Source organism: Corapipo altera, unplaced genomic scaffold, assembly GCF_003945725.1.
Source record: "Corapipo altera isolate COAL_440 unplaced genomic scaffold, ASM394572v1 2b, whole genome shotgun sequence".
In the NCBI taxonomy this organism is placed as follows: Eukaryota; Metazoa; Chordata; class Aves; order Passeriformes; family Pipridae; genus Corapipo; species Corapipo altera.
The window spans coordinates 30,625,948-30,649,316 of NW_020884874.1; the positions used below are offsets into that span (position 1 = coordinate 30,625,948).

Here is a 23,369-nt window from a genome sequence, read left to right on the forward strand (position 1 = left end):
ATTGATTTGCCTCTTTTAAATTTTGTTTAGTGATGTTGAATTAAAAACAAAATAGAGTCAATTTACTGAAGTTTAAGTTGCAAAATCTTTCAGAAAAGGGCTTTTTTATCTAGTTTTCTAAAATGGATACCTGAGTATCTTGTTTACAATCTGTATCTGCTGAACTGCATTCAACAACTTGAAAATATGGCCAGTGTCAGTGTCTGATGCAAGAATATATATTCAGAGAGCCTTCCCTAAATGATTCAGGAATCTAGCAGATGAGAAAGACCCACCTGTGTCCCAAACTGAGCCAAAAGATGCAGAATAGCTTTTATTTATAGGATTGCAAAGTATCTACACACAGGAGATACTTAACAAATAATCAGCTGTATGGAAAGCACCTAGTGGATCTTAATTACTAAAAGGTATGACCACAAATCCACAGGAAACCAAGCTGTGACAAGCACAGCTATTTTGGTTTTTACTCTGTATCTAGTACACCGGCTCCTTATGAGGAGGCCTAAGCTTTACTAAAACATTTCTCTGTTTCAGAACTCTTACAGGAACTCCAAAAGACTTCCCCAATCATGAACAGTAGAGTGATTTTTTCCCTACCCAAACATTCCCCCTCTCCCATAATAATGTGAAGGTAGCCCCCAGAGGAGCACAATTCTACAAATGTGTCTTATTTACATTTGTCTAAGTTTATACAGAAGGGTTTTTTTGATTATTTTTGACTGCAAACAGGATTCAACTCAATGTAATTAAGCAAAGTAGAAGGGCTGATCACTCACCAGAAGGTTTTGTCTGTGTAACAACACGAGACTGCCCAACAAATGCCTCCAGTTCTCTCACTCTGTCAGGCACTTCTCTGAACACCTACAGCCCAGCAGAGAGAAACAAAACCAGTAACACAACCTATATTAACAGCAAAAGTGTAATCTCTTATTGAAAAACAAACTATTCTACACCACGCCTGTTAGAATGGCATGCCTCAGAGATTTTCTATTATATTTGAAGATATTCTTTAAAAAAAAATAAAAATGCAAAGAGGTACTAAAGTGTTTTTTCACTACCTCCCAGTGTCATACCTAAATATTGAAAATAAATAAATGAAATGTTGTAGAAAGGTTGCTTACATGTTTTTTACTGTCTAAGCACCAAAACTATGACTCATTATTTGAATATACTTTCAAGAAAAGATATACAAAGCATGATCTATAGTCAGTCACAATTAAGTAGAGAAATAGGGAATTAATTTAAAAAGGAAAAAATGTTACAACGAAACCACATTGTAGTGAAGACAAATGTGGCTAATTGCTTTTTAAATATTTTTAAAAGGCAGTGATGGAAATGTAATACACAAAGCAGCTGGGGAAATCCCTATTTTCATGGCTGAGTTGGTAAAAAAACACATTTTCTTTCCCTGACCTATCAGAAAGCCCCTTTCCCCAATACATTCTTACCTCCATGATCCATAAAACAATCTCAAATAATCCTATTCTTTTTTATTAGGATCTCCATACTCTGCTTGAAAAAAATCTTGTTTTACCCTATCCAGTGAGGTTTTTGTCAGATACTTGCCAACGACATTGAACACAGGAGTTTCTAATTTACAGTAGTTATACTCAAGACACATCTGCTAAGATTTTTTCACTAATTCACTAAGCTTTACCACAGCTTCATTTGTTTTCCTCTTAACTGCTGCAAGCATACCACTTTCCTATACAGTAAAGATTTATTGTAACTCTCAATTTCAAGTTAATACACTATTGTTTGACTCAAATCAGCAAAATATTTTTGATCCAGCTGATAAATACGTTTGATTAATCTTTTAAAAGAAAGCCAATATGAAAGAAAAAAAAATCAACAAAAAATCCTAAGCTAACTAAAATAACTCAATCTGATGAAAAAATGCCCACCAGTGTTTTTCACGTAGACATTATTCGGGGTATATTTCCTGCTCGTGTTTGCATGGCTTTCAAGTCATTTTATGTACATGCTACAGACACATGAAAAGGTAAACAATCATTCCAAATATACCACTCTGCTTTCAACTTCAGGTACCCTGTGCTCAAGAAATGCACACCTTGTTCCACCTCACATTGAGGGACTGCAAGCAACTGGAAAGTTGGTCTTTTTCCTGAAGATCAACATTTTTATCCAAAAGTACATCAGGTTCAGTTCTGTTCAGCCATTCCAGTTTGTCACCCTGTACTTCCATCTCTTCACTTAAGACCTAAAAGGGACAGAAGAGTTTTAGACTGAAGTAAAATGCATACACATTTAAGTGTATTTTAACTCCAATATTTAGACATTTGCCTGGAAATATGCAACAGAAAAGCTTCTATTTTGGTTTCTGTGTTCAATCTAGAAATTATTAAAACATCTTTTCAAATACCAACATTTATTGCTACCGGAAAAAACTTACAAAACCTTCACAATGTACAGCCTCACATCAAGCACACTAATTCACATCTCACAAGATGCTTCCATTTGATCAACTTAGGACATACCACTTGTATCCAAAAGGCAACACACTGTCATTCAAACTTGTTGGCTGCCTTCATTTAAAAAAAATAAATTAAAAACTAGAGAGCTACATCTAACACGCTTTATACAAGTACATGGTAGATCACTACAAGGTACTTGACTCCTAAAGTATACTCTAAAGGTATTTAAAAACTAAACATAACCTTAGAAGTTCATTTTGATCAACCATCCACAGCTTTATTTGTCTTTTAACATGAAGTGCAGGTCAGAACCTGCAAAAAAATCAAAAAGCTTATGCCTGTATTCCCACTGACTTTAAATCAACTGTACTATCATTTGCCCACAGACCAGAAGCACTGTGGAGTAGGTATCAAATTTTGGTTTTGAAACACTAGAATAAAAAAATTACAATAGCAAGTATTTACACTCCAGTATTTGAAGTAACTTGTTACACAATTACTATGGAGGTGGGCATAGCAAAGTGACAGGAACACAGGTCTGGATGGGAAATCACTGAAAAGAGTACTCTTCCACAATAAGTGCTATACAAAGCAGTGTCTTCCCTAAATTTTCAAGAGTCTGCCTTAAAAGGATTATTTTCTTAAAACATGTTACAACCTCTTCAGTTGGACACTGCTTCAGAAGCTCTACTTAGAAATCTTCTCATTCCCAAACTGTATTTATTCCTGACTGATCAGTTAATATCAGTTATTCCCATTTCCCTAATATCATTATTTAATAATAGTTCATCTTCCCTACACTTCGTTATTCTCATCATCATATCCCTTCTTATTGTTCTGTCTTTGACTAGACAAAACAAGACCAGCAACCTTGCTCAGCACCTGTTCTGTTGCAAACTTAAACTTTTAATTCATATACATAACCAAAATTGAAAACATTCTTGCTTACACAGGGTCAAATTGGTACTTACTAATGTGCTCTACCAGTGTTTCCCTAGCAAACTCTGCTCTTTTCCCCTTTATTCCAGTTCTACCCTTTGCTTCAGGCATTTATATTAAGATAGAAGGCAAGAAAAAATACACTTTGATGATAGTCAGATGGTAAACACTCAACTGACATCAGTCAATTTGTTTAGGCAAACAACTACAACTATTTTACATCGTCCAACATACTTGTCAAGCCTTCCCACCTAGATTTGGTCTAATAGATGTTGCTTGAGTTTTGTGTTGGTTGTTTTGTTGCCTTTTGATAAATTACTGATTTTTAAGAAATGAGCAAGCAGGTTAGTTGGACTGGGTACTCCTCTCATTCTTCTAGAATATCAGAAACATTATCTTTCACACATCCTACAAACCAATGATGTTTTGCTGCCAAAGCCAGACAGAAAATAAACAGGAAAAATACATACATACCCACATAACTTATTTGAAAAGGCCAAAACCCTTACAGTTTAAAAAACAGGTTATATAAAATCTCACACATGCAAAAAAAGCATTAAAACGGCTCAGTAAATGGGACAATGGTGCTTACTTACCATTTAAGGTTATCAGCTTTTTGCTCCAAGTTTTAACAATTATAAAGTTGAGATGGAGACATCATCTCCAATGAAACTCTACTTGTGAAATTTTATCAGTAGTGTATCTATTTCTCACTTTGTCATACACAGACAATCTTCTGGCTAGATAACACAGTTACCAACTTAACCCAACTTCATTTCGAGAGGTATCTTGCATGTAAGTAATCTCATAAAACTCTATCACAGAACCATAATATTTCTTTGGCTATTTACAATGTGAAAATTCCCCTCCCCAAAAGCCATGTCCTGATGCTTTGCACAAGACATACAGGTGTATACACATATATGCATTAATCAATCTTGCCTTCAATTCTTGCAAGTTTTCTCCATGGTTGAATGTAAATCTTGTGTCCAGAGCATTTTCTGCATTTTCCAACCAGCAACGCAGCTCATCAAGCTTCTTTCTGTACTCTATCAGCTGTTGATTCTCTCCTTTTAGCCTTAAAAAGCAAAACAAAAAGCCCACATGCATTTCCACAGTGAATACGGCATGTCAGTCCTACATGACTTCTGATGCCACAGTCAAGTGTTTGTCAATGCTTGGAGCATTTTAAAGGATTCATCTTTACTGCAAAAAGATTCCATCATCATCATTAAAATGAAAGATATTTGCAAATTAATAATACTACCTTAGAAACAGACAAATTCCAGTTCCAAATTAACAAAACAGACTTCTAAAAGACTGCAGAAGATATTAAACCTAAGTAATAGTAATGGCAACACCTTCAGGCCTAATCACTGTAAACCACTATAGGGTCACTGAATTTTTTCCTTGGAGGTTTTAGGGACATATCTAATACTTTCACTAAATCACACAAAGCTTTAATGAAACATCTCAAACTAAATAATTAAGAAAGATCTTATTACATTATAAAAGTATCAGGAGATGTTAAAAACATGCAGTTACATAAAGACCTTACTTTATAGAATTGTGGAAATTCAAGAACAATACAAGTTGTTTCAATTAGTCTATCTCTGTCAATGTTAAAAAAGAAATCAAGGGAACGTACAGTTCAGATTCAGACAGAGAAAGTAGCTGAGCAATTCTTCGTAAAAAAGTCTGGCTTTATAATGAAATTATTTTTAAAACAAATTAAAACTGTAAGAAAAGTTTTGTGGCTGTCGTTCTGTGGGTTGTATTAAACACATATTCACTAAGGAGTTAACTGCAGGTGCACGTACAAGAAATTTGTTCTAGAAGGTGGTTCAAAACACAGAGCTCAGAATGTCAGAAAAATTCAGATTAATGACAGCATGCAATAGGATGTACTATCTCTCCCAGAGTCTTCTAAATGAGTCTCTCCTTATTGCATCTGGTCAGACACCAAAATTTTTGATTAACTTATTACCTCTGTTGTCTATCCATGACCTCTGTGGTGATTGCTTTCCAGCGTCTATTCAATCCTGCCAGCTTATCCTTTAGGAAGCTCCCATCGGTAGCAGACAGTTTCTGTATGATCCCTTCCCCAGTTCTGTTCAAAGCTGCAACACTGGTCTGATGGCTACTGACTCCCTCTTCAAGTTCCTGTCAGAAACATAAAAGCCACACAAAATTTTATTACTGACCTAAAGTGACTTTGATCTGTGGCTCATGATATGCAAGACGAATCCTGGGTGCATATTATTTTACTAAAATAGGCACTTAAAGCCATCTTACTTAGAATTGGATGCTGTTGATTTAAGTTATTAATGTTCTGTTGTTGAGTCTAGTTCAAGTTTATGAGTGTCATAAAAAGATAGTGACACAGAACAGGCTGTCAAATACTACTTAGAATCACATGAATTCATTTAAACCACCAGTGTTAAAATCTACACTCATGTTTCATTCCTTTTCTCAATGTACAACACTTCCTAGTAGTACTAACAGATGGTATGACATTTTTTACCAGTTCTTTTCATAACCTATACCCCTAACCTTATCTTTAACTTCAGAGTATTTTAGCTAGGATAATTATGGTTGTGCTGTCACGGTCCCGGACAACACAGAAAATGCATTAAGCTAAAAGAAGTCAAAAGATGTCAGGATTAAACCTTCAAATATCCCTAACCACTACAAAAATTTTACATTGTTAGCAAAAATTTCTTTGCAACTTGATTAGGAATAAGATGATTCAAGAAAGAGAAGGGAAATGCCCCAGAAGGAAACTTCAAGCAGCAACAAGGATAAAACAGAAGCTGTGGTTTAGATAGAACTTACTTTTCTTTTGTAACACACACCTGACACCTGGATAACTTCTATTCTCAAAAGAAAAAAAAATCTGATCCTTAAAGTTATGCTTTCTTCTCCTTATTTAAAAGGAAATAAAATAACTAAAAAGACATCAGAGAACTAAATTCCAGAACTGAAGTCTGAAAAATACAACATAAGATAAGACTCCTTTTCTAGATTGTTTATACAAGGTAGTATCTTCCAAAGTCATTTGTTTAAAGTTAGGTAAGTTATAATTGACCATCATGTGGATCCATTTTTTAATTATGAGATGAAAGTAAGTGAAATAATATACTGGACTTTTTAAGTGATTGACATATTTTTGAAGCTGTAACAAAATTTATAAACTGACATAAATTATGCCAACATTTGAATTATCTCAAACCCATCCATACTAAGAGTGATCATAAAACCCCATAGTATAAGGAGTTGAGCTCTTCCCCAAGAATAATTTTAAACTACAACTGAAATAGAAATTTTAAGAGTTACCGCTTTTTAAAGTGTAATTCACAGCCTCACTGCTAATACATATGTCTATATAGAAAACTACAATTTTAGACAAAAGTCTAGACTTTTCCCAGCTTGCTTGCTTTATGCACAAATCACACATACCTGCTGGTGCAGCCCAGCTCTCTGCAGCTCCAGGTTGCCATCCGGACCACGGGCATCGGCTAGTAATGCTTCAGCTTCTGTTATCCAGTGGGAGAGATCATTGAGATCACAGTGGAACTGCCTCCATGCCTCAATCGCTCTATCAAAGCAACTGATTGAAAACAAGGGATTGAAAAGTTATCCAAACCACTTCAGAGAAAAGGCTAAGAATCCTACTCCAGTAGAAACCTGCCCTGCAGAACAGAAAGGCTACTATACAGCCTGGTTAACCAAGTCCTAGTACTGAAGGCTTCCTGGTATAGTAGCAGCTGGTGAAAGCCAACAGCAGAGACTGTTGTTAACTTCCAGATGAAGGAAAAAAGGGCAGTCCTAAGCAAACTTTTGTTTCAATCACTTAAAAAAAAAAGATTGATTAGCTACATCAAATTGGTCTGCAGAACTCTTTTTTTCTTTATCGTGAAACATGTCAGATGAGACAGTGAGAAACATGAAATATGATTAATTGCTCAGAGTTTTTTTTTTCCTTCATAAGCTATGGGGTGCTGGTGCCCAGAATTTATTAAGTGAAGGTGATTTTGATTATATAAAACCATACCAGTGGGCATGCATAAGTAGGTCTTACACATTTTAATCACACAATAATTTAACAGGGATTTCATTGTCATCAACTTTGCAGCCTCAAATTAATGTGTAGCTTAACTTGAAGGGTAACATTTTGTAGCATGGAGCAAGTGGAATTATCACAGTCAGAAGGTTGGTTTTCAACAAAATGAGAGTTCTCATATTAACAAGCTAACAAAATCAGAGTATGAATGCTACACAAGAAAACCAAGCCAGAAAGGAATAGAGTGGCTTGCTTTCTATTTGTTGATTGTTAACTATTCCAAACCAATAAAACCAGTCATTTTTAAAGACATAGGAGGTCAGGTTTCCTGTTATTCACAGGACCCTCTAATGTGACAGAGGAACAATCTCATTTGCAGCCCATTATTTTTGGCTTAAATAATTGCAACAGTAGAGACTCCAGGGTTATTGCATATATGTAGATACAATCTGAAATCAGCAGCATAACATCGAAGATATCTAAAACCAAAGTTTAAAGAGATAACATTGCATCTTTTTTTTTTTCCACTAATAAAATTCTGCAATCTCAGAGTTCCTAGGGCAATTATTTTCACCAAAATTATATCTCATTTTTAAAAGACATCCATATTTCTTGATACATACAGGGTTTTGTTATTATTATTATTATTCATATTGGTCAATTCCGATAAAGAAGTTTTAAAAATCTCTACTTAAATTTTTCTACCCTTATCTCCGAGTTCTACCATTTCAGTTTCCTGCACATATCTTGATTCAACATCCTAGACCAACCTCTAGACTGACCCCAAATCTCGATCTCCTTTTATTTCTCAGGTATATTTCAGTCTAACTGAACATATTATCTCATGATAGTATCTCATTCCACATTTAATGAGAAGATATATTCTACGCACTTAAAATAGATTAAAAGAATGTCCTATTACTTCCCTAAAAATTAAAGTTTTTGAGGGAGTTTTGACCATGTGACTTTTTCAGAATCCAAAATTTTAAAACTTCGGGAGAACACTGAGATACAAAGCTTTAACTCCTTCCATTTTTGTTGTGAGACTACAGTTCCATCAGTATTTTGAGCAATGAGACAAAGTTTTACTCCAGTTTTGAGCCAGATGCACATGCTGCTGTTTCCTTAGAGACTGTCTTGCTGAAAGGTAGAAGTACCAAGTCCTATGACTATTGCACCAAGATTTGGCTATTCATTGCTTCTTCCACAGGAGGAATCCACTGCTTCCAAACCACAATTCATTCCCAAGACACCAACACTTTTAGCACTGGGGGGAAATCCCCAGCAGAAGGAGCAGAACTGGCAAAACAGCACTGTTACAAGAAGCTCAACAAAGCATTAAGCCCATATATACACACAAAAGACACACATATTTTACTCTACACATATGTTCAAGTCAAACTGTGGTCAACTGGATTTAGCTGACTACTTAGAAGCTTAGCTAAGTACAGTTTAATTCAACTTGTGCTTGGCTACATCAGAGCCTTTATCAAAGGTTTATCTACTTAGCTGGCACTCAATCACAAAATCTTTACTATCTCTGAAAACTAAATCTTTTGCCACAAGGTTCAGATGCCATTTCTCCTAATGCCAAAATCTCCACCCACTCCAGAAATAGAAAAAAGGCAAAGATGATTAAGGAGATAGTCATCTAGCTTCTACCTAGGAAAAAAGTTAGGAAAAGCAAGATTAAATTTGGTTAAAAGTTCTTCTTCATAACAGAAAGGGTATAAAAAAAACTAATGCCAAAATACAGCATTTTAATATTCAGACTAATAATGTCTTCATTAATTAAAGTACATACTTCAGCATATTATACATTCAGGAAGCTGTGTATCATTTCTCTAAACTGCTAGTACAGTAGTCCCTTTCGGTGTGAAAAATCAAGCCCCATAATATTCTCATTAAGATGCAGAGCTTTACAAACTTGTTCAAGATTAACGTGTACTCAGTGAAGTAAGTGAGGGGGAAATCTGTTGCATTTTGCCAGCTATTCATAAACATTAAACTTAACTTTTTCAATGAGAAGACTAGGTTTCTGGTTAACCCTGCCTACTTAATCAAACCAAATCTGAGTAGTAAATGAAACTGTACTCCTACTTACAAAATTAAAATATTAGTTAAAGCTTTTCAAGTAAGTTACAGGTGGAAAAACAGGCATAATTAAAGCTTAGTGCATACTATATCTATGAGGGCAATAAAATAGCTGCAGGTATATGAATATGGGTGGGCACCAGATTCTGGAGCAGTTGTCTCCAAATACAGCAGGTGACCACGAGCTCCTAGAGAGAGCACAGAAAGTGGTACCTAGCTAGCATCACTGATTTCTAGTTAAAAAACTCACAGTGAAATAACATTGCCTGCTAAGTTATCAGAAATCTCGATCCTTCACTGATCCAGTGGCCCAGAATTTCTGCAAGCCTCTACTTAGACAATTGTATTCCTACGCATATATCAGTGCTCTGAGAAAGAGTTGAAAACATCAGCTTATGTCATACACACTCTTTCTAAAAACATCTCTTCAAAATATACTATCACATGTATGTGGTATCAGATTTCTGGTGCTACAAAGCCAATGAACATGGCTAGGCATAACTTTATGCTCTGCAGAACTTCTGCATCATCCATTACGTTACATTACCGTTGAAAAGCCAATACTGTAAAAGCAAATTAACTACAGTATGAGCCTCCGCATTTAATTTTAAATTTCATAGAATAATTTTCAGTCATTAAGGTGGTTTTTTTGCACAGCAGCAATCTTAGTGTCTACTGCTGTTTGCAGTGTGAGTACCTTCAGCTTAGTGGTAACTTCCTGAACATATAGTTTCACAGTTTTACAAATTGCAACTTAAAATACTCATCTAACACACTTTACCAAGTTTGACTACATAGCATTGAGTTTGGTTTTAAACACTTAAAATTAGGATGCGGTATTTTAAATTAGATTCAGATAAGATATTTTTGGTTTAGAGTATCTTCTGTAAGGAGTGGGAAGAAATCTGTGGAAAGGAAATAAATACATATTTCTTAAGCACTGGTTTCAGTATTCTCTTGTTTTCTCAATCACAAAATTTTCTGATCTTGTCATTTCTCATCTTTAATTACGTACAACAAATAGTACTGACAACTACCATAGGTGCTGTGTTTTGAAGACCCCATTCCTCCAAACTCTTTCCCTCCTTCAAAAAATCAGCCTTAAATTCTTTGTTATAAAATGTCCTACTCAATCCTATTTTTCTAGAACTTTGTTTTTTGATACCTTTACAAAAATAAAACATTCCATTTTATAAACAAAACATTCTATTTTATAAAGTAGAAACAATCATCTTCAAACTACAATTTGCATGTTAACAGTTTCAACATTCAATAATTTCAGAAATTACTTTGCAGTGCTAAATATTAAAGCTGATTACTCCCAAACTCATCTTCATGAGTAAGGTAGAACTGAAAAACACTTATATAAATGTGTACATAAAATATTTACCATGTGGTCACAGAGACCAATCACCCTTGACTTACCACTTACGATCATTGTACACTCTATTAATTCTGTCCCATTCTGCATTCAACTGAGTTAGTGCATCTCCTATTTGTATTGCCTCAGGTCCAGATGCTTCTAATATAACATCAGGTTGCTTCTCATGTATGACTGCAATTTGATCCCCAAGTTTATCCAAAATATCTTTTATGTTCTGGAAGCACAGTAATGACACAAGGCATTAGTAAAGTCAACACCAGCAGGAAATAAAAAAAAAAAACCAAAAAGCACACATGCACCAAAAAAAACAATCTCTTCAAAATGCTGTTCCAAAAATCAGCATCTACGATGAGACCACGACCAGTTGTATCAGCAGTTTACAGTTTAAATCTATTTTAGCAACTGAACTGAATACTTCATCACACCCTTATAAACATGTGTCCTTCTCAGATTTTTACAAAGAGGATGAAATATTTTATATATCAAATTTTTCCCTAAGGTAAAGGGGCACACCATATTTCTCAAAACAGCAGTATTTTCATTATTAAACAAATCTGCCCATATCATGAAGACACTGAACATACTCCTTCCTTACGTAAAAAAAGGGACCACAAAATATTTTTCATTATGCTTCATGTGGCCTCCCCTTTGCACAGAACTGCAAAAGTGTAAAGGTTTCAGATATAAATGATAATGATAAAGATAAGGTAATCAATCTCAAATATCATTGAACTATGATGTGAAAATTCCTTTAAACCAGATGCTGTTGTAAGACTGCCTTGGTATTCAGAGGACAAAGAGTCCCTACACACAGTAGAATTTACTTATCTTTTTGAATTTAAAAGAGTAACGCTTCTAAAAATCCTATGCTCTGCCATTTGCTTCTTCTGAAAACATCCTTAGAATATACCTAAACTTCAAAATCAGATGAGACACTTGCAGCAAAATGTAGTATTTAAAACCCATCTTAAAATAAACACTCCTAGTTGTACTCAAGGGAGTATAGAAGCAGAGTAAACAGGGACATGGTAATATCATCAACTAAACAGAAAGGCTGCCCATTTTGTCAAAGGTTGGCATCATTCCTCTATTTGCTTATGCAAACTATATAAAAAAACAAAACATGAAAAATGGAAGCATGTACACAGCAGAAAGAAAACCAGGTCAGAAAAGTGGACTGAAATTCTGAAAACCCTTTAAGGGACCTGTAAAACAGTTGCAGAAACATCTGATCTGGCTCTTGGTGAGAGGCAAAGCCTGACTACCTCAAACATGGACCCTGCTATGATTCCCAATCCAGGGAGGAACATCCACACTGCACCACACCATGTGTAATTCTTAACTCCAATGGATGTTTTCTGGAGTAATCTCTGTATTGTGCTCTTTTGTATGCTCAGAATTAACTGGGACTCAGACTTCTACATACTTTACTCACACTTGACAGCAGGATTCAGTATTTTCAAACATACTTTCTTCATCCCCTTTTGAAAAAGGTCAAATCCTTAACTACTTCCTCATAATTCATCACACAGGTAAATCCACTGGCTAACAATAAGAAGTGGGAGTTTAAAACTGAATGCATATTGATGCTTTGCTAATTAAAACAGGGACCATCATCTTGTGGCCTCATATACAGCTTCATAAAAAGTGAAGAATTTCCCTTTCTCCTTCCTCCTATGTGAGCAGTTGTTTTCACTCAACATAAAACCAGCAGCTGTATTAAGGAGATCAAGCAGGAATGTTAAGGAGAGTGGTTTTAGCATTTCTGTACATGTTACGTAGACTATGTGATGCAAAACACAGCAGTGTCTCCAACAAGTTAAACCATGCTCCCTCAACCTCCCACCCAGCTTTCACGCTGCTGCACTTTGTACCCAGACTAGGTATAGAAAAAAAAATTGTCAAGAGAACTGTTGTTTTTTAATTTTCAGTGTATTTTGATCCCAAATATATGGAGCAAGAACAGAAATACAGCTATACAGTTGCTAAGGTGAAGGTCTTTCTTCTGCTGTTCTCTTCTCCACTCTATAATATAATGCTTAGGCATGCAGTACCTTCAGTGCATCTTCCTGAGATGAAAAATCCTCATAGATGCCAGTATTTAGCTCTGGTGCATTCAGCAGAAGTTCAACATCAGCCATGGCCAGCAAAACTTTGTTGATTTCAACCAAGTACTCAGCTGAAAAAGGCAAGGTCCTAACCCCTGTGGCAAATTGGCCTTTTAACCTCTGCTGGACAGGGATTGCCTGAAAACATGAAAGTACCTTTTAGATTTCAAACCACAAGCAATTTTATGAAAAAAATCCTAAGTCAGTAAACTATATTCAGAATAAGTACCTTTCTACATTAAAAGATAAAACAAAGGCCTTTCTAGAAAGGTTACATAAATTCAGAAAGCTCCAAGTCCTGCAGAAGACAGTTTCTACATTTACATAAAAAGTTAGAAAACAGTAGACATCATGCTTCACAGTGACCCTGTATAATTCTTGGTTAAAATTCTGGGGAATGGGAAGGGCACTGCTGTGTCTCTCATCTTGATCCTTACCATTTCCAGAAATTACACTTCTTGATTGAGCCTGTATCTAGTTGTGATTATAACGCACTGTCTGCTTCCTTTATCATCAAGGACTCCCAAAAGTTACCAATTTTCTTTTTTCCTCTCCATATTCTTTTCAATAACCATCCCCAACCACATTTCCCAACCATTTTTTAAATAAATTAGTGTGCCACCAGTACCCAATATGCTTTTTGCAGGAATAAGAAACACTAACTCCTCAAGAGCTTGGCAATTGTTTCCTGCTCTGGCTGCAGGACTAGGCTATCTAGGCAAGTATCATGTTAGCAGATAAGAGAGTAAGAACGCTAATTTAATGCAGCTTTTCCTTGGCTCACAAACGATGGCCTGCATCAGAAGCATTAGGAAGCCTGCTGCAAGAAGCTATACTGTACCACGCTTGGCAAAATCAGCAGAGGCAGGTGAAGCAGACTGAAAGAATTTTTTTGCTGAAAAAGTTTCTTGTCAAACAGGATTCTATTACCATCTCTGAAAACAGCCCAGTCTTTAAAATCATCAAATAAAAAGTAAACCCATCTCCAAATATTGAACAATTCAACCAATTTCTAAATCACCATTCTGTACTTGATGAATTTGAGTCAAGTAAAACAGAAGCATTGGACTGTGTTATTTACTAACAGCTGAGAATACACTTAAGAGAGTGCAGAATAAATTTATGTTCACAGAAATTCCAGCCAGTGAATTTGACTTTCCAATTTGTCTGGTTTGGGTGAACACATGAAAATCCCTAGCACAGCTGCCAAATAATAAGATATTAAGCCCCACTAACAAAGTTGTTTGCAAACACCTGTCTGTATCTTCCTCCTCCCACATGTTTCTGAGCACTTCACTAAGTCACTCAAATTGCTCAGAGCCCCATTCAACCTGGCCTGCAATGCTTCCAGGGATGGGGCTTCCACAACTTTTCTGGGCAGCCTGTTCCAGTGCCTCACCACCCCGAACAGTGAAGAATTTCTTCCTAATAATCTAATCGAAACCTACTCTCTTTTAGTTTGAATTCATTCTCCCTTGCCTTATCACTACATGCCCTTTTAAAAAGTCCCTCTTGATCTTTCCTGCAGGTCTCCCTTTAGGTACTGGGAGGCTTCTATAAGGAACTCCCCAAAGCCTTCTCTTCTCCACGCTGAACAATCCCTCTCACTCTTTATAAGAGCAGTGCTTCAGTCCTCCCTCAGCTTTTCTTAAGCATTCACAAATAGAAGAGTTATCAAAGGTTATTTAGGAGGAAAACTGACTGAATGACTTAATAGTCCTTTTATACTTTATAAATGTGTTCTGTCATCACTGAAATTTAAGTTTGATCTCTCTTTAAATACTACTGCAGAAAGAAAGGGAATATACTAGTGAACATTTATAAATAAACCCTCTCAATAAGAACTGCTAAAAATAATTTTAATTCATAGGTAAAAGAAAAATTTGTTTCCTCCTATACTTAGCATCCAGTTGAACCTGAAATTCAAAATTTGGTTTTGGATTTTTTTCCCCTTTCCCCTTTTGCGCTTAAAAATATTTTGAAACAAAATGTACCAGAGATTCAATTCAAGGAGATTTTCTGACTTGCTTCCAAGTGGATTTTAGAAAATACTGCCCAAGAAATTGAAATAAAATTAAAGAATTTACCTCCTTGCACCTTTAATTACATAAACATTTTAACCAAAAGTGTTTAGCCAAACAAATCTCAGACCTCATATTATTTATTGTCTTTGCAAATAGAAAATTAATGGAATATTCTTTTGAATAGAAACACTTTTTAACCATTTCTTGCCCCTTCTCACACTCAAAATATTTCAGAGCCAGCTTTCTAGTAAAAGATTTTCCAAAGCTCAATTCTCATGTCTATTTAATTTGTTCTTTTGTGCTAATTAATGCAATCAGCAAACAACGGTTCATATTTAAGCAACCCAGTATATATAAGCAAATATAGTTCAAATTTAAGTCATGCTATAAAGAGTACATCAGCCAAACAAATATGTTTTCTTTATTACTGGAATAATACTTGAAGAGCCTTTAAGGTGGTGTCTGCATTTCATTTTATAGAAAAAGCTGCACTGTGCCTGCAACAGCATATTCACTTGCCACCTGCTAAATTATCATTTTCACTTCAAAACAACTTCCTAAAACCTGGAAAAATCTCTCAGGAACTTTAGTCAACTAATTACCTCTGCAATTTAAAGTTTAATTTTTCCTTTCCCTCATTCTGAGCCAAGAATAGAGCAATTTAAATAAATACTAAAGAAAGGCTAGAAAAGAAGGACCTCAACAAGATACAAATTTCTAATGCAGGTTTTTCTTGCTAACAAATCTGTGGCAAAACTAGGGTTATTTAGAAGTACCTGCTATGCAGAAGGGTTACCAATATTTCAGAGCCACTTAACTCCATAATCCCAAGAAGCATATATGATGAGGAATATTTATGATCCAGCTACTTCTAGCAAATCAATATATAGATACGACCTTCAAAGCACCATAAATTTTAGAGTTCTCTCCTACACACTCGTTTACAAAAACATAATAAATAATGTATTACATAAAACCTTAATTGGAGTTACTCTCCAGCTTGGCAGCTAAAACCTTCCTTTCCTTCCCTGTTTCTTCATTTCAAACACTAGTTTCTCTTTTCTCTGCTCACTGCACCTTCCTTACATCAGTGTGAGGTGTTAAGCCACCGGCATGCCTGTAGGTCAAAAACTCATTTAGTGCTTCTCAGTCCTGAGATGAGATGAGCAACAAGCACTGCAGTTTTCAAGTCTGGTGTCTCCACTAAAATTCTGGATTATCTAAACTGCTGATGATAAAGAACACTATTTCTCCCCCTAACAATGTTACGGTTTCATACCATTTTTGGTGTTCAAGATCAATTAGCAGAGCAGGTAAAAGAACAAGTCATAAAACTAAAATAAGGCCACTTATTTTACAGGCTGGTTTACCCCTCAAATATCAGAAAATTAGAGACACAAGCACACAAAGCAAAAGCAGCAGTTTCAGTTTCCAAGTTTCACAGCAGTACTGAAAACTGCTGTGGCCTCTCTCTGAAAGTCTAGCTGACTCAGCCAGACCAGAAGCCACATCTGGAAGAAAAAGAATATTCTTACACAATTTAACTAATTCTGAAAAAGGATTTTTCTCCATCAAAAGTCTATTGTAATTGCTATAGTAATCCAAATTTATATGATATTCTGCATTCAGCAACCAAATTCAGTAATCCAAGAATGGATCTAGTAGTACCAGCTGCAGTATATCCCTAAGGAAAACAGCTTTATAGGAAATAAAGGATCTCCCTTAGAGAAGATCAGTCAACCTGCAGTAAGACATACAGTGACAAGAGAGACCAGTCTGTGGTACAACTGGACTGCTCCCATTAGCGAAGAGTTATTCAAGTGCACCTTTTTCCCATTTCAATGCAGTAATTGATTCACTCCAAGCATCTGATGGTCACATAGAAAAACCCTATCATATTTTACTTTAAATGCACATGAATCCCCACCTCCTTCAAACAAATTCCCTGACATTACTGAGGTCCCAAGAAGCTCACATCACCAGCAGGCACTGCTGACCCAACAAAGCAGTCAGATAGTTAAACAGACCCTGGGGCCATCTTTGCCACCCAGCTCCATGTGGGAGGCTTATAATGTGAAACAGTCTTTCTAAAGAGAAGCAGATTTAAAAGGTTTACTTTCACAGTTGATACTGAATAGCCTGTGTGATCAAGGAGAGCAGACCATCTATCATAGGCAGCCGAAGCCACATCGCATTATAGCTGTGAATGAGGAGCACCACATTATGATTTTGTGGTGTGAGTTTTAAACAGAACCAAAGCATTTTACCCCTGCCAATTAACCCCAGTTAATTGGTGCTAGGTTAAAAAGTTACAGAGCAGTCAAAAATATTGATAGCTGTTAATTATAAAGCTTCATATGCAGAAATTGAGAAGTACTTGAAAGACTGCCTAGCCCCCAAGCTCATCTAAGAAATTACTGATTCCCAAGGTTTCTCACTGTTATTGCCTAAAATATTAATGTAATTACCATGCAAAAAAAGTGTTTTGAAGGATAAAAAGGAAAAATAAAAAAAATTCAAAACCACCAAAAAAATAAATCCACAAAACCTCAACAAAAACAAAAAAGTATTTGTACCCTCAACAATTATGACATACAATTTTCTGTGCATTAAGTTTTGTCAGACATCCTATTAAGTCAGTTGAGAAATTGTTTGTCAAGACCCACACACACATTATCAGAAATACTTTATCTGTCTTATTAATTTTCATTGTGTATAGTAATATCAATCATATGAGGATAGTTATCACTCCCTAAGCACTTTAGGCAGTGAAAGGCATCAGAGTAGTTAAAATATCTTGACTGCAGGATGCAGAAGCTTTGAATTTAAGCCTCAAACAAGGATTTTATCATACCTGCACCAAACTAATATTGAATCAGGCTGTTTGAGTCGGGGTATCAAAAAGGGTTAAATATAATCCCCGTGGATCAAGACAGGCAAGAGAAACTGTCCTGAATCGTGCCCACCACCCAGATCATGCTCTAAGATTTAGGCCTGAGGGATGGGCTATTTTGGACCTATGACGACTATGTAGAAATCTCAAACCAATATATGCTGATAATTTCCTAATGAAAAAGGAATGTTGTCATTTAGAAAATCCTTCTTTCCATAGAGGCATCAAAAGAAGAGCCATCAAACCCTAACACATAAATCTCTAAAGCTCACACACAGCATTCACTGTTTGCTCTAAGAAATAAAAGTCTCCTTTACCTGTAGTTTTTGTTCATCTTCCATACCCTGTGGCCCTGACAGACGGTCCTCAGCCTCATCCAGCCACTTCATTAGATTGTCATGTTCCTTTTTATACTGTGAAAACACCGGAGAGAGTTCCACCACCTGCTTCCTTTGAAATGACCTGTACTCCTGCAATCCAGTGTATTAGGAAAATATGATATAAAAAGAAAGTAGTAGTGAACAGAACAGGTCTTTCTTACTTGAAGAACACTTGAGGGATTCATCTGAAGAAGAAAATTCTAAAATATGCAATATTAGTAATTTATTTTTTAATAGATATATTCTATTTATCTGCACAGACATGCAATCAAAGCCAGCCTGAGGGCCATACTCTGCCTTTGAACTACATCTCATCTTACCAATTCTAATACAGTCCAAACAGGTGAGTTAAAAGGAGTATAAAAATATGGATCCTCTTTGTTCTAGACAAAAAACATTTTTAATATGGTATGTATATGAAAGCACCACAACATACTGGAGTCCACAATTAATGCTATCACCCTCTATAGGAAGCAAGAGAAATTCGAGAGCAGGCTCATTCACAGAAACATCTCCAGCTGAGAGCTCAACGAATATGTTTTTTTACATGTATCTATTGTAGTCACTCTTCACACAGCCTAGTGGTGGAGATAAACCTCTGTTCAAGGCCAGCAAAGACAAACGAAGCAAATGCAATTCACTGTACCCATCTGTGTAAATGCATATAGGGCGGCCCTCTGTGAAGCTGTGAAAAGGACTTTAAAAATCAAAACCACTCCTGCCAAACTCAGGGATGAAAAAATTCATATTTTGGAATTGCAAAGATTCAGAGAGTCAGATTGTTGTACGCACATTTAACTCTCTCCTAGAGAATTTTACATGCTAAAAAAGTTGTAAGTTGCAAAATATGGATAACAGGTTGTAAATGGGATATCAAAGAGGAAACTGCATAATGAGCTATAGTAACTATCATAACTGTACCTGCACACTCTTGTACTTTTTCTGCAGAAGCAACAGCTGTATGCGGATCTTCTCTCTCTTATGGTCCTCCATAGGCTGCTGTAGCAACTGCCCTCCTCTCTGCAAGACTTCTTCAATCTGAGCGCTTTCTTGATCCAGCTAAAATTACACAAATCTCTATTATCCATGGAAATGAACTGTAGAAATGTTAACTGCTCAGATATCAATAGAAATGCTAGCAAACTGTTGTTTTATTATCCAAATGGGACCCAAACAAATTCAAGCAAAGAGATTCTCTTCCACAACTACCAAATCCTAAAATCCAGCCTGCTCACTCCATAAACTTCATAAAGACATGCACTGCAGGATACTTAATGAGTCAGCAGCAGGAAGCCACATCAATAGGGTGCTATGACTTTAGCTCCTCTTCTGTTCTATACATTCCTTGACAATAATAAGCAAGCTCGGAGCAGAACAGCAAGAAAACAAAAATTTAACAAACATAAAAATACCACAAAGGGAAGCCTATGTCCTATAACAATAGGTCCTTCTATAGAGGTCTTTTAGAATTTGCTTTCTGTGGTACACATGGCATTTTTCATAGACTTATACTCAGCTTTCCAGATCAGTTTATAATACTTGAAGTGCTTAAAAGGAAGGCAGATAGTGGCCTGACAAGACTTTACCTGATTTTGTAGGCAACAAGGTGAGAGTGGACAAGATGCTAACAGGAGTGTGACAGTTCTATAAGGGTGAATAGCAGTCTAGATAAGAACCTAGATGATAAATTTGGTTCCAAGTTTTTATTTGGACTTCTAACATAGAGCCATATTAAAAGACTTTTACTTGCACCTTATCTCACAAGCATCCATTCACATGGCCTATGCACTGATTCAATGTATCACACCAGTTTAAATTTGAACCCCATTACTTATAGGGAAGGATGCCTTATAAAGAGCTGCTTTGAATAGAAGACAGAAGACAGATAAACGAAAATCAGAGTTCATTACCTGTATTATATAAAATCATGACAAAAATACAGACTCAAGTATGACTGGTTACTCTCAGCACACCAGCCAAGAGGCAACAGCTATAGGAGAAGTATTGGAAAAATTGGGAAATTGTGCAGTATTTCCAACAACCAATTAATTTCCTTCATTTTCTACCCATATCTTCAGGAGATAAGAATTCCCCTGTGAAGTCTGCAGCAATGGGGACAAAATAGAAAGGGAGTTAGTCAATTATTTAATTGATCTATTGCTCACAAACCTTTTCATCTTCCCCACTCAATTCCAGATGCTTTTCCACAACTTTTAACACATTCTGTATGTCACTCTCAAATTTTTCCACATCTGTAAAAGCCACTTTAACTTCGTGGGGCTCTGACACAACAGGAAGTCGTTCTTGTCCAAGAAGCATCTGCAAAGCAAAATACATCTTTGTTCAAGCTGAAAATTTAGTCTGAGCTGTCACATACAGCTTAATGATCTAAAACAATTCTCTGTGATCAGTTTACAGGACCATCAGATATCAGCATACATAAAAATTGTAAGAGTTGTTTGATCTAACTCTGAGAGTTAGCTTGAACACAGCATTCGTAGTTATTACCAAGTTTCTACATTTAAACTTCAATCTGAGCATTTTGGTCTCAAAATAAACGAAAAACTTCCAGTTGCACTAGCTTATGGTGTTGTTCTGTAGCTCATAAATATGTACTGCAACATACACATTTTTCTGATCAGTTGTTTGTAAATTTTCCCATACAACTCAAGTCATCACCTGCTCCTAAGGTGAAAAAAGCAGTTGGTTTAAAAATCAGTCTATTTTTCACATATAAATATCTATACTTAAAAGAGAACCAAAAGCAGTGAAGTGCTGTTCCAATAAATAATGATCTATCCACTACAGCTAATTGACATCATTTTGGCATAGAACTCCCAAGCATGTTCTGGGGCTCATTCATCCTTACCTTGGCACTTTTGATGTGCTGAGAGACCTTCTCAAAATTACGGTTCAGTTCTGCCAGTTTTGGTTCAACAAGTTCATGGCATGACACTCCCCGACCATTCATTAAGATGATAGCCTGATCACGTACATTATCCACTCGAAGACTAACATCATCTAATTCAGATGTTAAGCGCTAAGAAAAAAATGAAAATGGTTATGGCTAAGCAAGGAAAGAAACCTTTAAAAATAAAAAGTAAGCAAACCTGACAACATAATTTAGAATCCAGAAGTTGATTGATAACATTTTGACAGTTGATGGCAACATTTCCTACCTTCACAGTTTCCTCCTTTTTGCTAGCTGACTTTTTCTCGATCTCATCCAGCAAGGCTTCAGCCTGATACAACCAAGTACTTATGTGGGCAACATTTTCATCAAAAATTTCCAGCTGGTTCTGATGATTCTGGGAAAAGATGAATAAAAAATGTATCAATATGAGTAACTTCAAAAAATTAACAGAAAAGATCCCCATGCCTCCTCCTTCCCCCCTCCGAAAAAAAACCCCAAAATGTCCCATAAAAAAATAAAAACCCCGCAACACTGCCAAAACCTATAATATGAGTAAAAAGGAGATGAATAAAACAAGTGTAATGGATACACTTTGGAAAGAAACACTGAAAATTAGATTGTACCTTTTATCTTCAACAGTATTTACAAGAAATCAATTTTCACTCTAGACCCCTTGACATTATTGTTCCTAATTCACAGAAAGGGAAACAGAAGTAACTGAGGTAGTCTGTACAACTAAATAAGGATAGACAACGTATTACAGCCAGACCACAATAGTTCAGTCAATCAAAAAACCCACAATTTTTTTAATCAGCACTAGCAGGTACAACAGTATGCACTGTGTGCAGTTCTTGGGGTTTTTTGATTGGAAAGGGATTACACCAAAGCTACAAATTATAGTAGAGTTTTGATGTTTTACTGATTGCATTAAAATATCTTCCTCTTAAGAAAAGTCACAACACTGTAGACATGTTAATTAGGACTGCTTTCACATGCAGTCAGAAATTGTAACATTAGGTGCCACAGACAGAAGTAACATGTTATTCTGTGTGACAAAGCTATCAGATTCAGAAGAGTACCCTTCTGTTTAAGATTCTTAACCCCAAAAAAGGATAGATAAGCTTTGATCTTTTAGACTAACAAAACAAAGGGAGAGAGAACAGAGAGAAGGTCTATGATTGCTCTCCATATCACCATCAAGACACTTACAGTTTTCCACAGAAAAAGAACAATTTAACCTAACAAAGCACATAGACAATACTCATCACCAGACACGTACATAACTTAGAAGTATTTAGTTTTGGAGCATCCTTACAGCATTTACAAATAAGAACAAACTACCTGACTACTCCTAACATGGACTCATTGGATTATGAAACAAACAGTATGACCTGCAAGAGGTACTAGACAGGAGGCGCAGGGCTCACCATCTATGTATACACTTAAGTTTTCACAATTTCAGCCCATATCAGGGGCTTCTGAAGGTGGATTGTCCTAAGTAGCTGAACAACACCAAAATATCTTAACTATATAAAAGCATCAGGTTGATACTAGCATCAGTTGTTTCATGTCCATTTAGCATAATTAGCAGCTTTAAGTGTATAATATGCTTAGTATTTCATTTCTTCAGCCAAACAGATGCTGCTGGCATACTCACACACTTGCATTTATGGGCTGTCCAAAAGAGTAATAGGCTGACAGTCACAAGTGCTTGTGAACACCACTAGGAAGTTATCAATTGTCTATTAAATACTCCATCATCTGGGTCTCAAGGACACAAAACCACTCTGTTCATGCTAGCACAGAGGCTGAATGTTCAGGCTGAATAAAGAGCAGCACACACAGCAGCTTCATGGAAACCAATCCTTTTGGGCTAGTTCCTGTTGGTTTCCACTTACATTAATCAATTCACCAGTTACCTAGAATACAAGATCCAACTTTTGGGCTCAAATTAACAAATGTTTCCATAACTTGGTGGCTTTTTTCACCTCATTTTAATCTGGCAGAATCATCTACTACCAGTTAATGAGTAAACCACTACAAGCAGTTTTGTGAATGCTTGTAGGCTCCACAACCCACTCAGTCTATGTACAGTAGAAGATGCACCCTTTCAGGACAGTTTAGAAAATTACTTA

The 23,369-nt window shown here is 36.0% G+C and overlaps 1 protein-coding gene across 4 annotated transcripts in view; it reads right to left on the minus strand.

The window, feature by feature from the left end:
• The window catches only part of UTRN (utrophin), a 363,103-nt gene that overhangs the window by 213,915 nt on the left and 125,819 nt on the right, over window positions 1-23,369 (minus strand). For all 4 annotated transcript variants that reach the window (XM_027631971.1, XM_027631965.1, XM_027631979.1 and 1 more), the window contains 12 exons: window positions 21,500-21,628; window positions 21,190-21,360; window positions 20,490-20,639; window positions 19,242-19,379; window positions 18,258-18,410; window positions 12,970-13,161; window positions 10,957-11,129; window positions 6,834-6,984; window positions 5,362-5,537; window positions 4,317-4,452; window positions 2,072-2,221; window positions 777-861 (listed from right to left, as the gene is read on the minus strand). In XM_027631971.1, coding sequence (XP_027487772.1) covers window positions 777-861; window positions 2,072-2,221; window positions 4,317-4,452; window positions 5,362-5,537; window positions 6,834-6,984; window positions 10,957-11,129; window positions 12,970-13,161; window positions 18,258-18,410; window positions 19,242-19,379; window positions 20,490-20,639; window positions 21,190-21,360; window positions 21,500-21,628 — 1,804 coding nt within the window. The remainder of the gene's footprint in view (window positions 1-776; window positions 862-2,071; window positions 2,222-4,316; window positions 4,453-5,361; window positions 5,538-6,833; window positions 6,985-10,956; window positions 11,130-12,969; window positions 13,162-18,257; window positions 18,411-19,241; window positions 19,380-20,489; window positions 20,640-21,189; window positions 21,361-21,499; window positions 21,629-23,369) is intronic.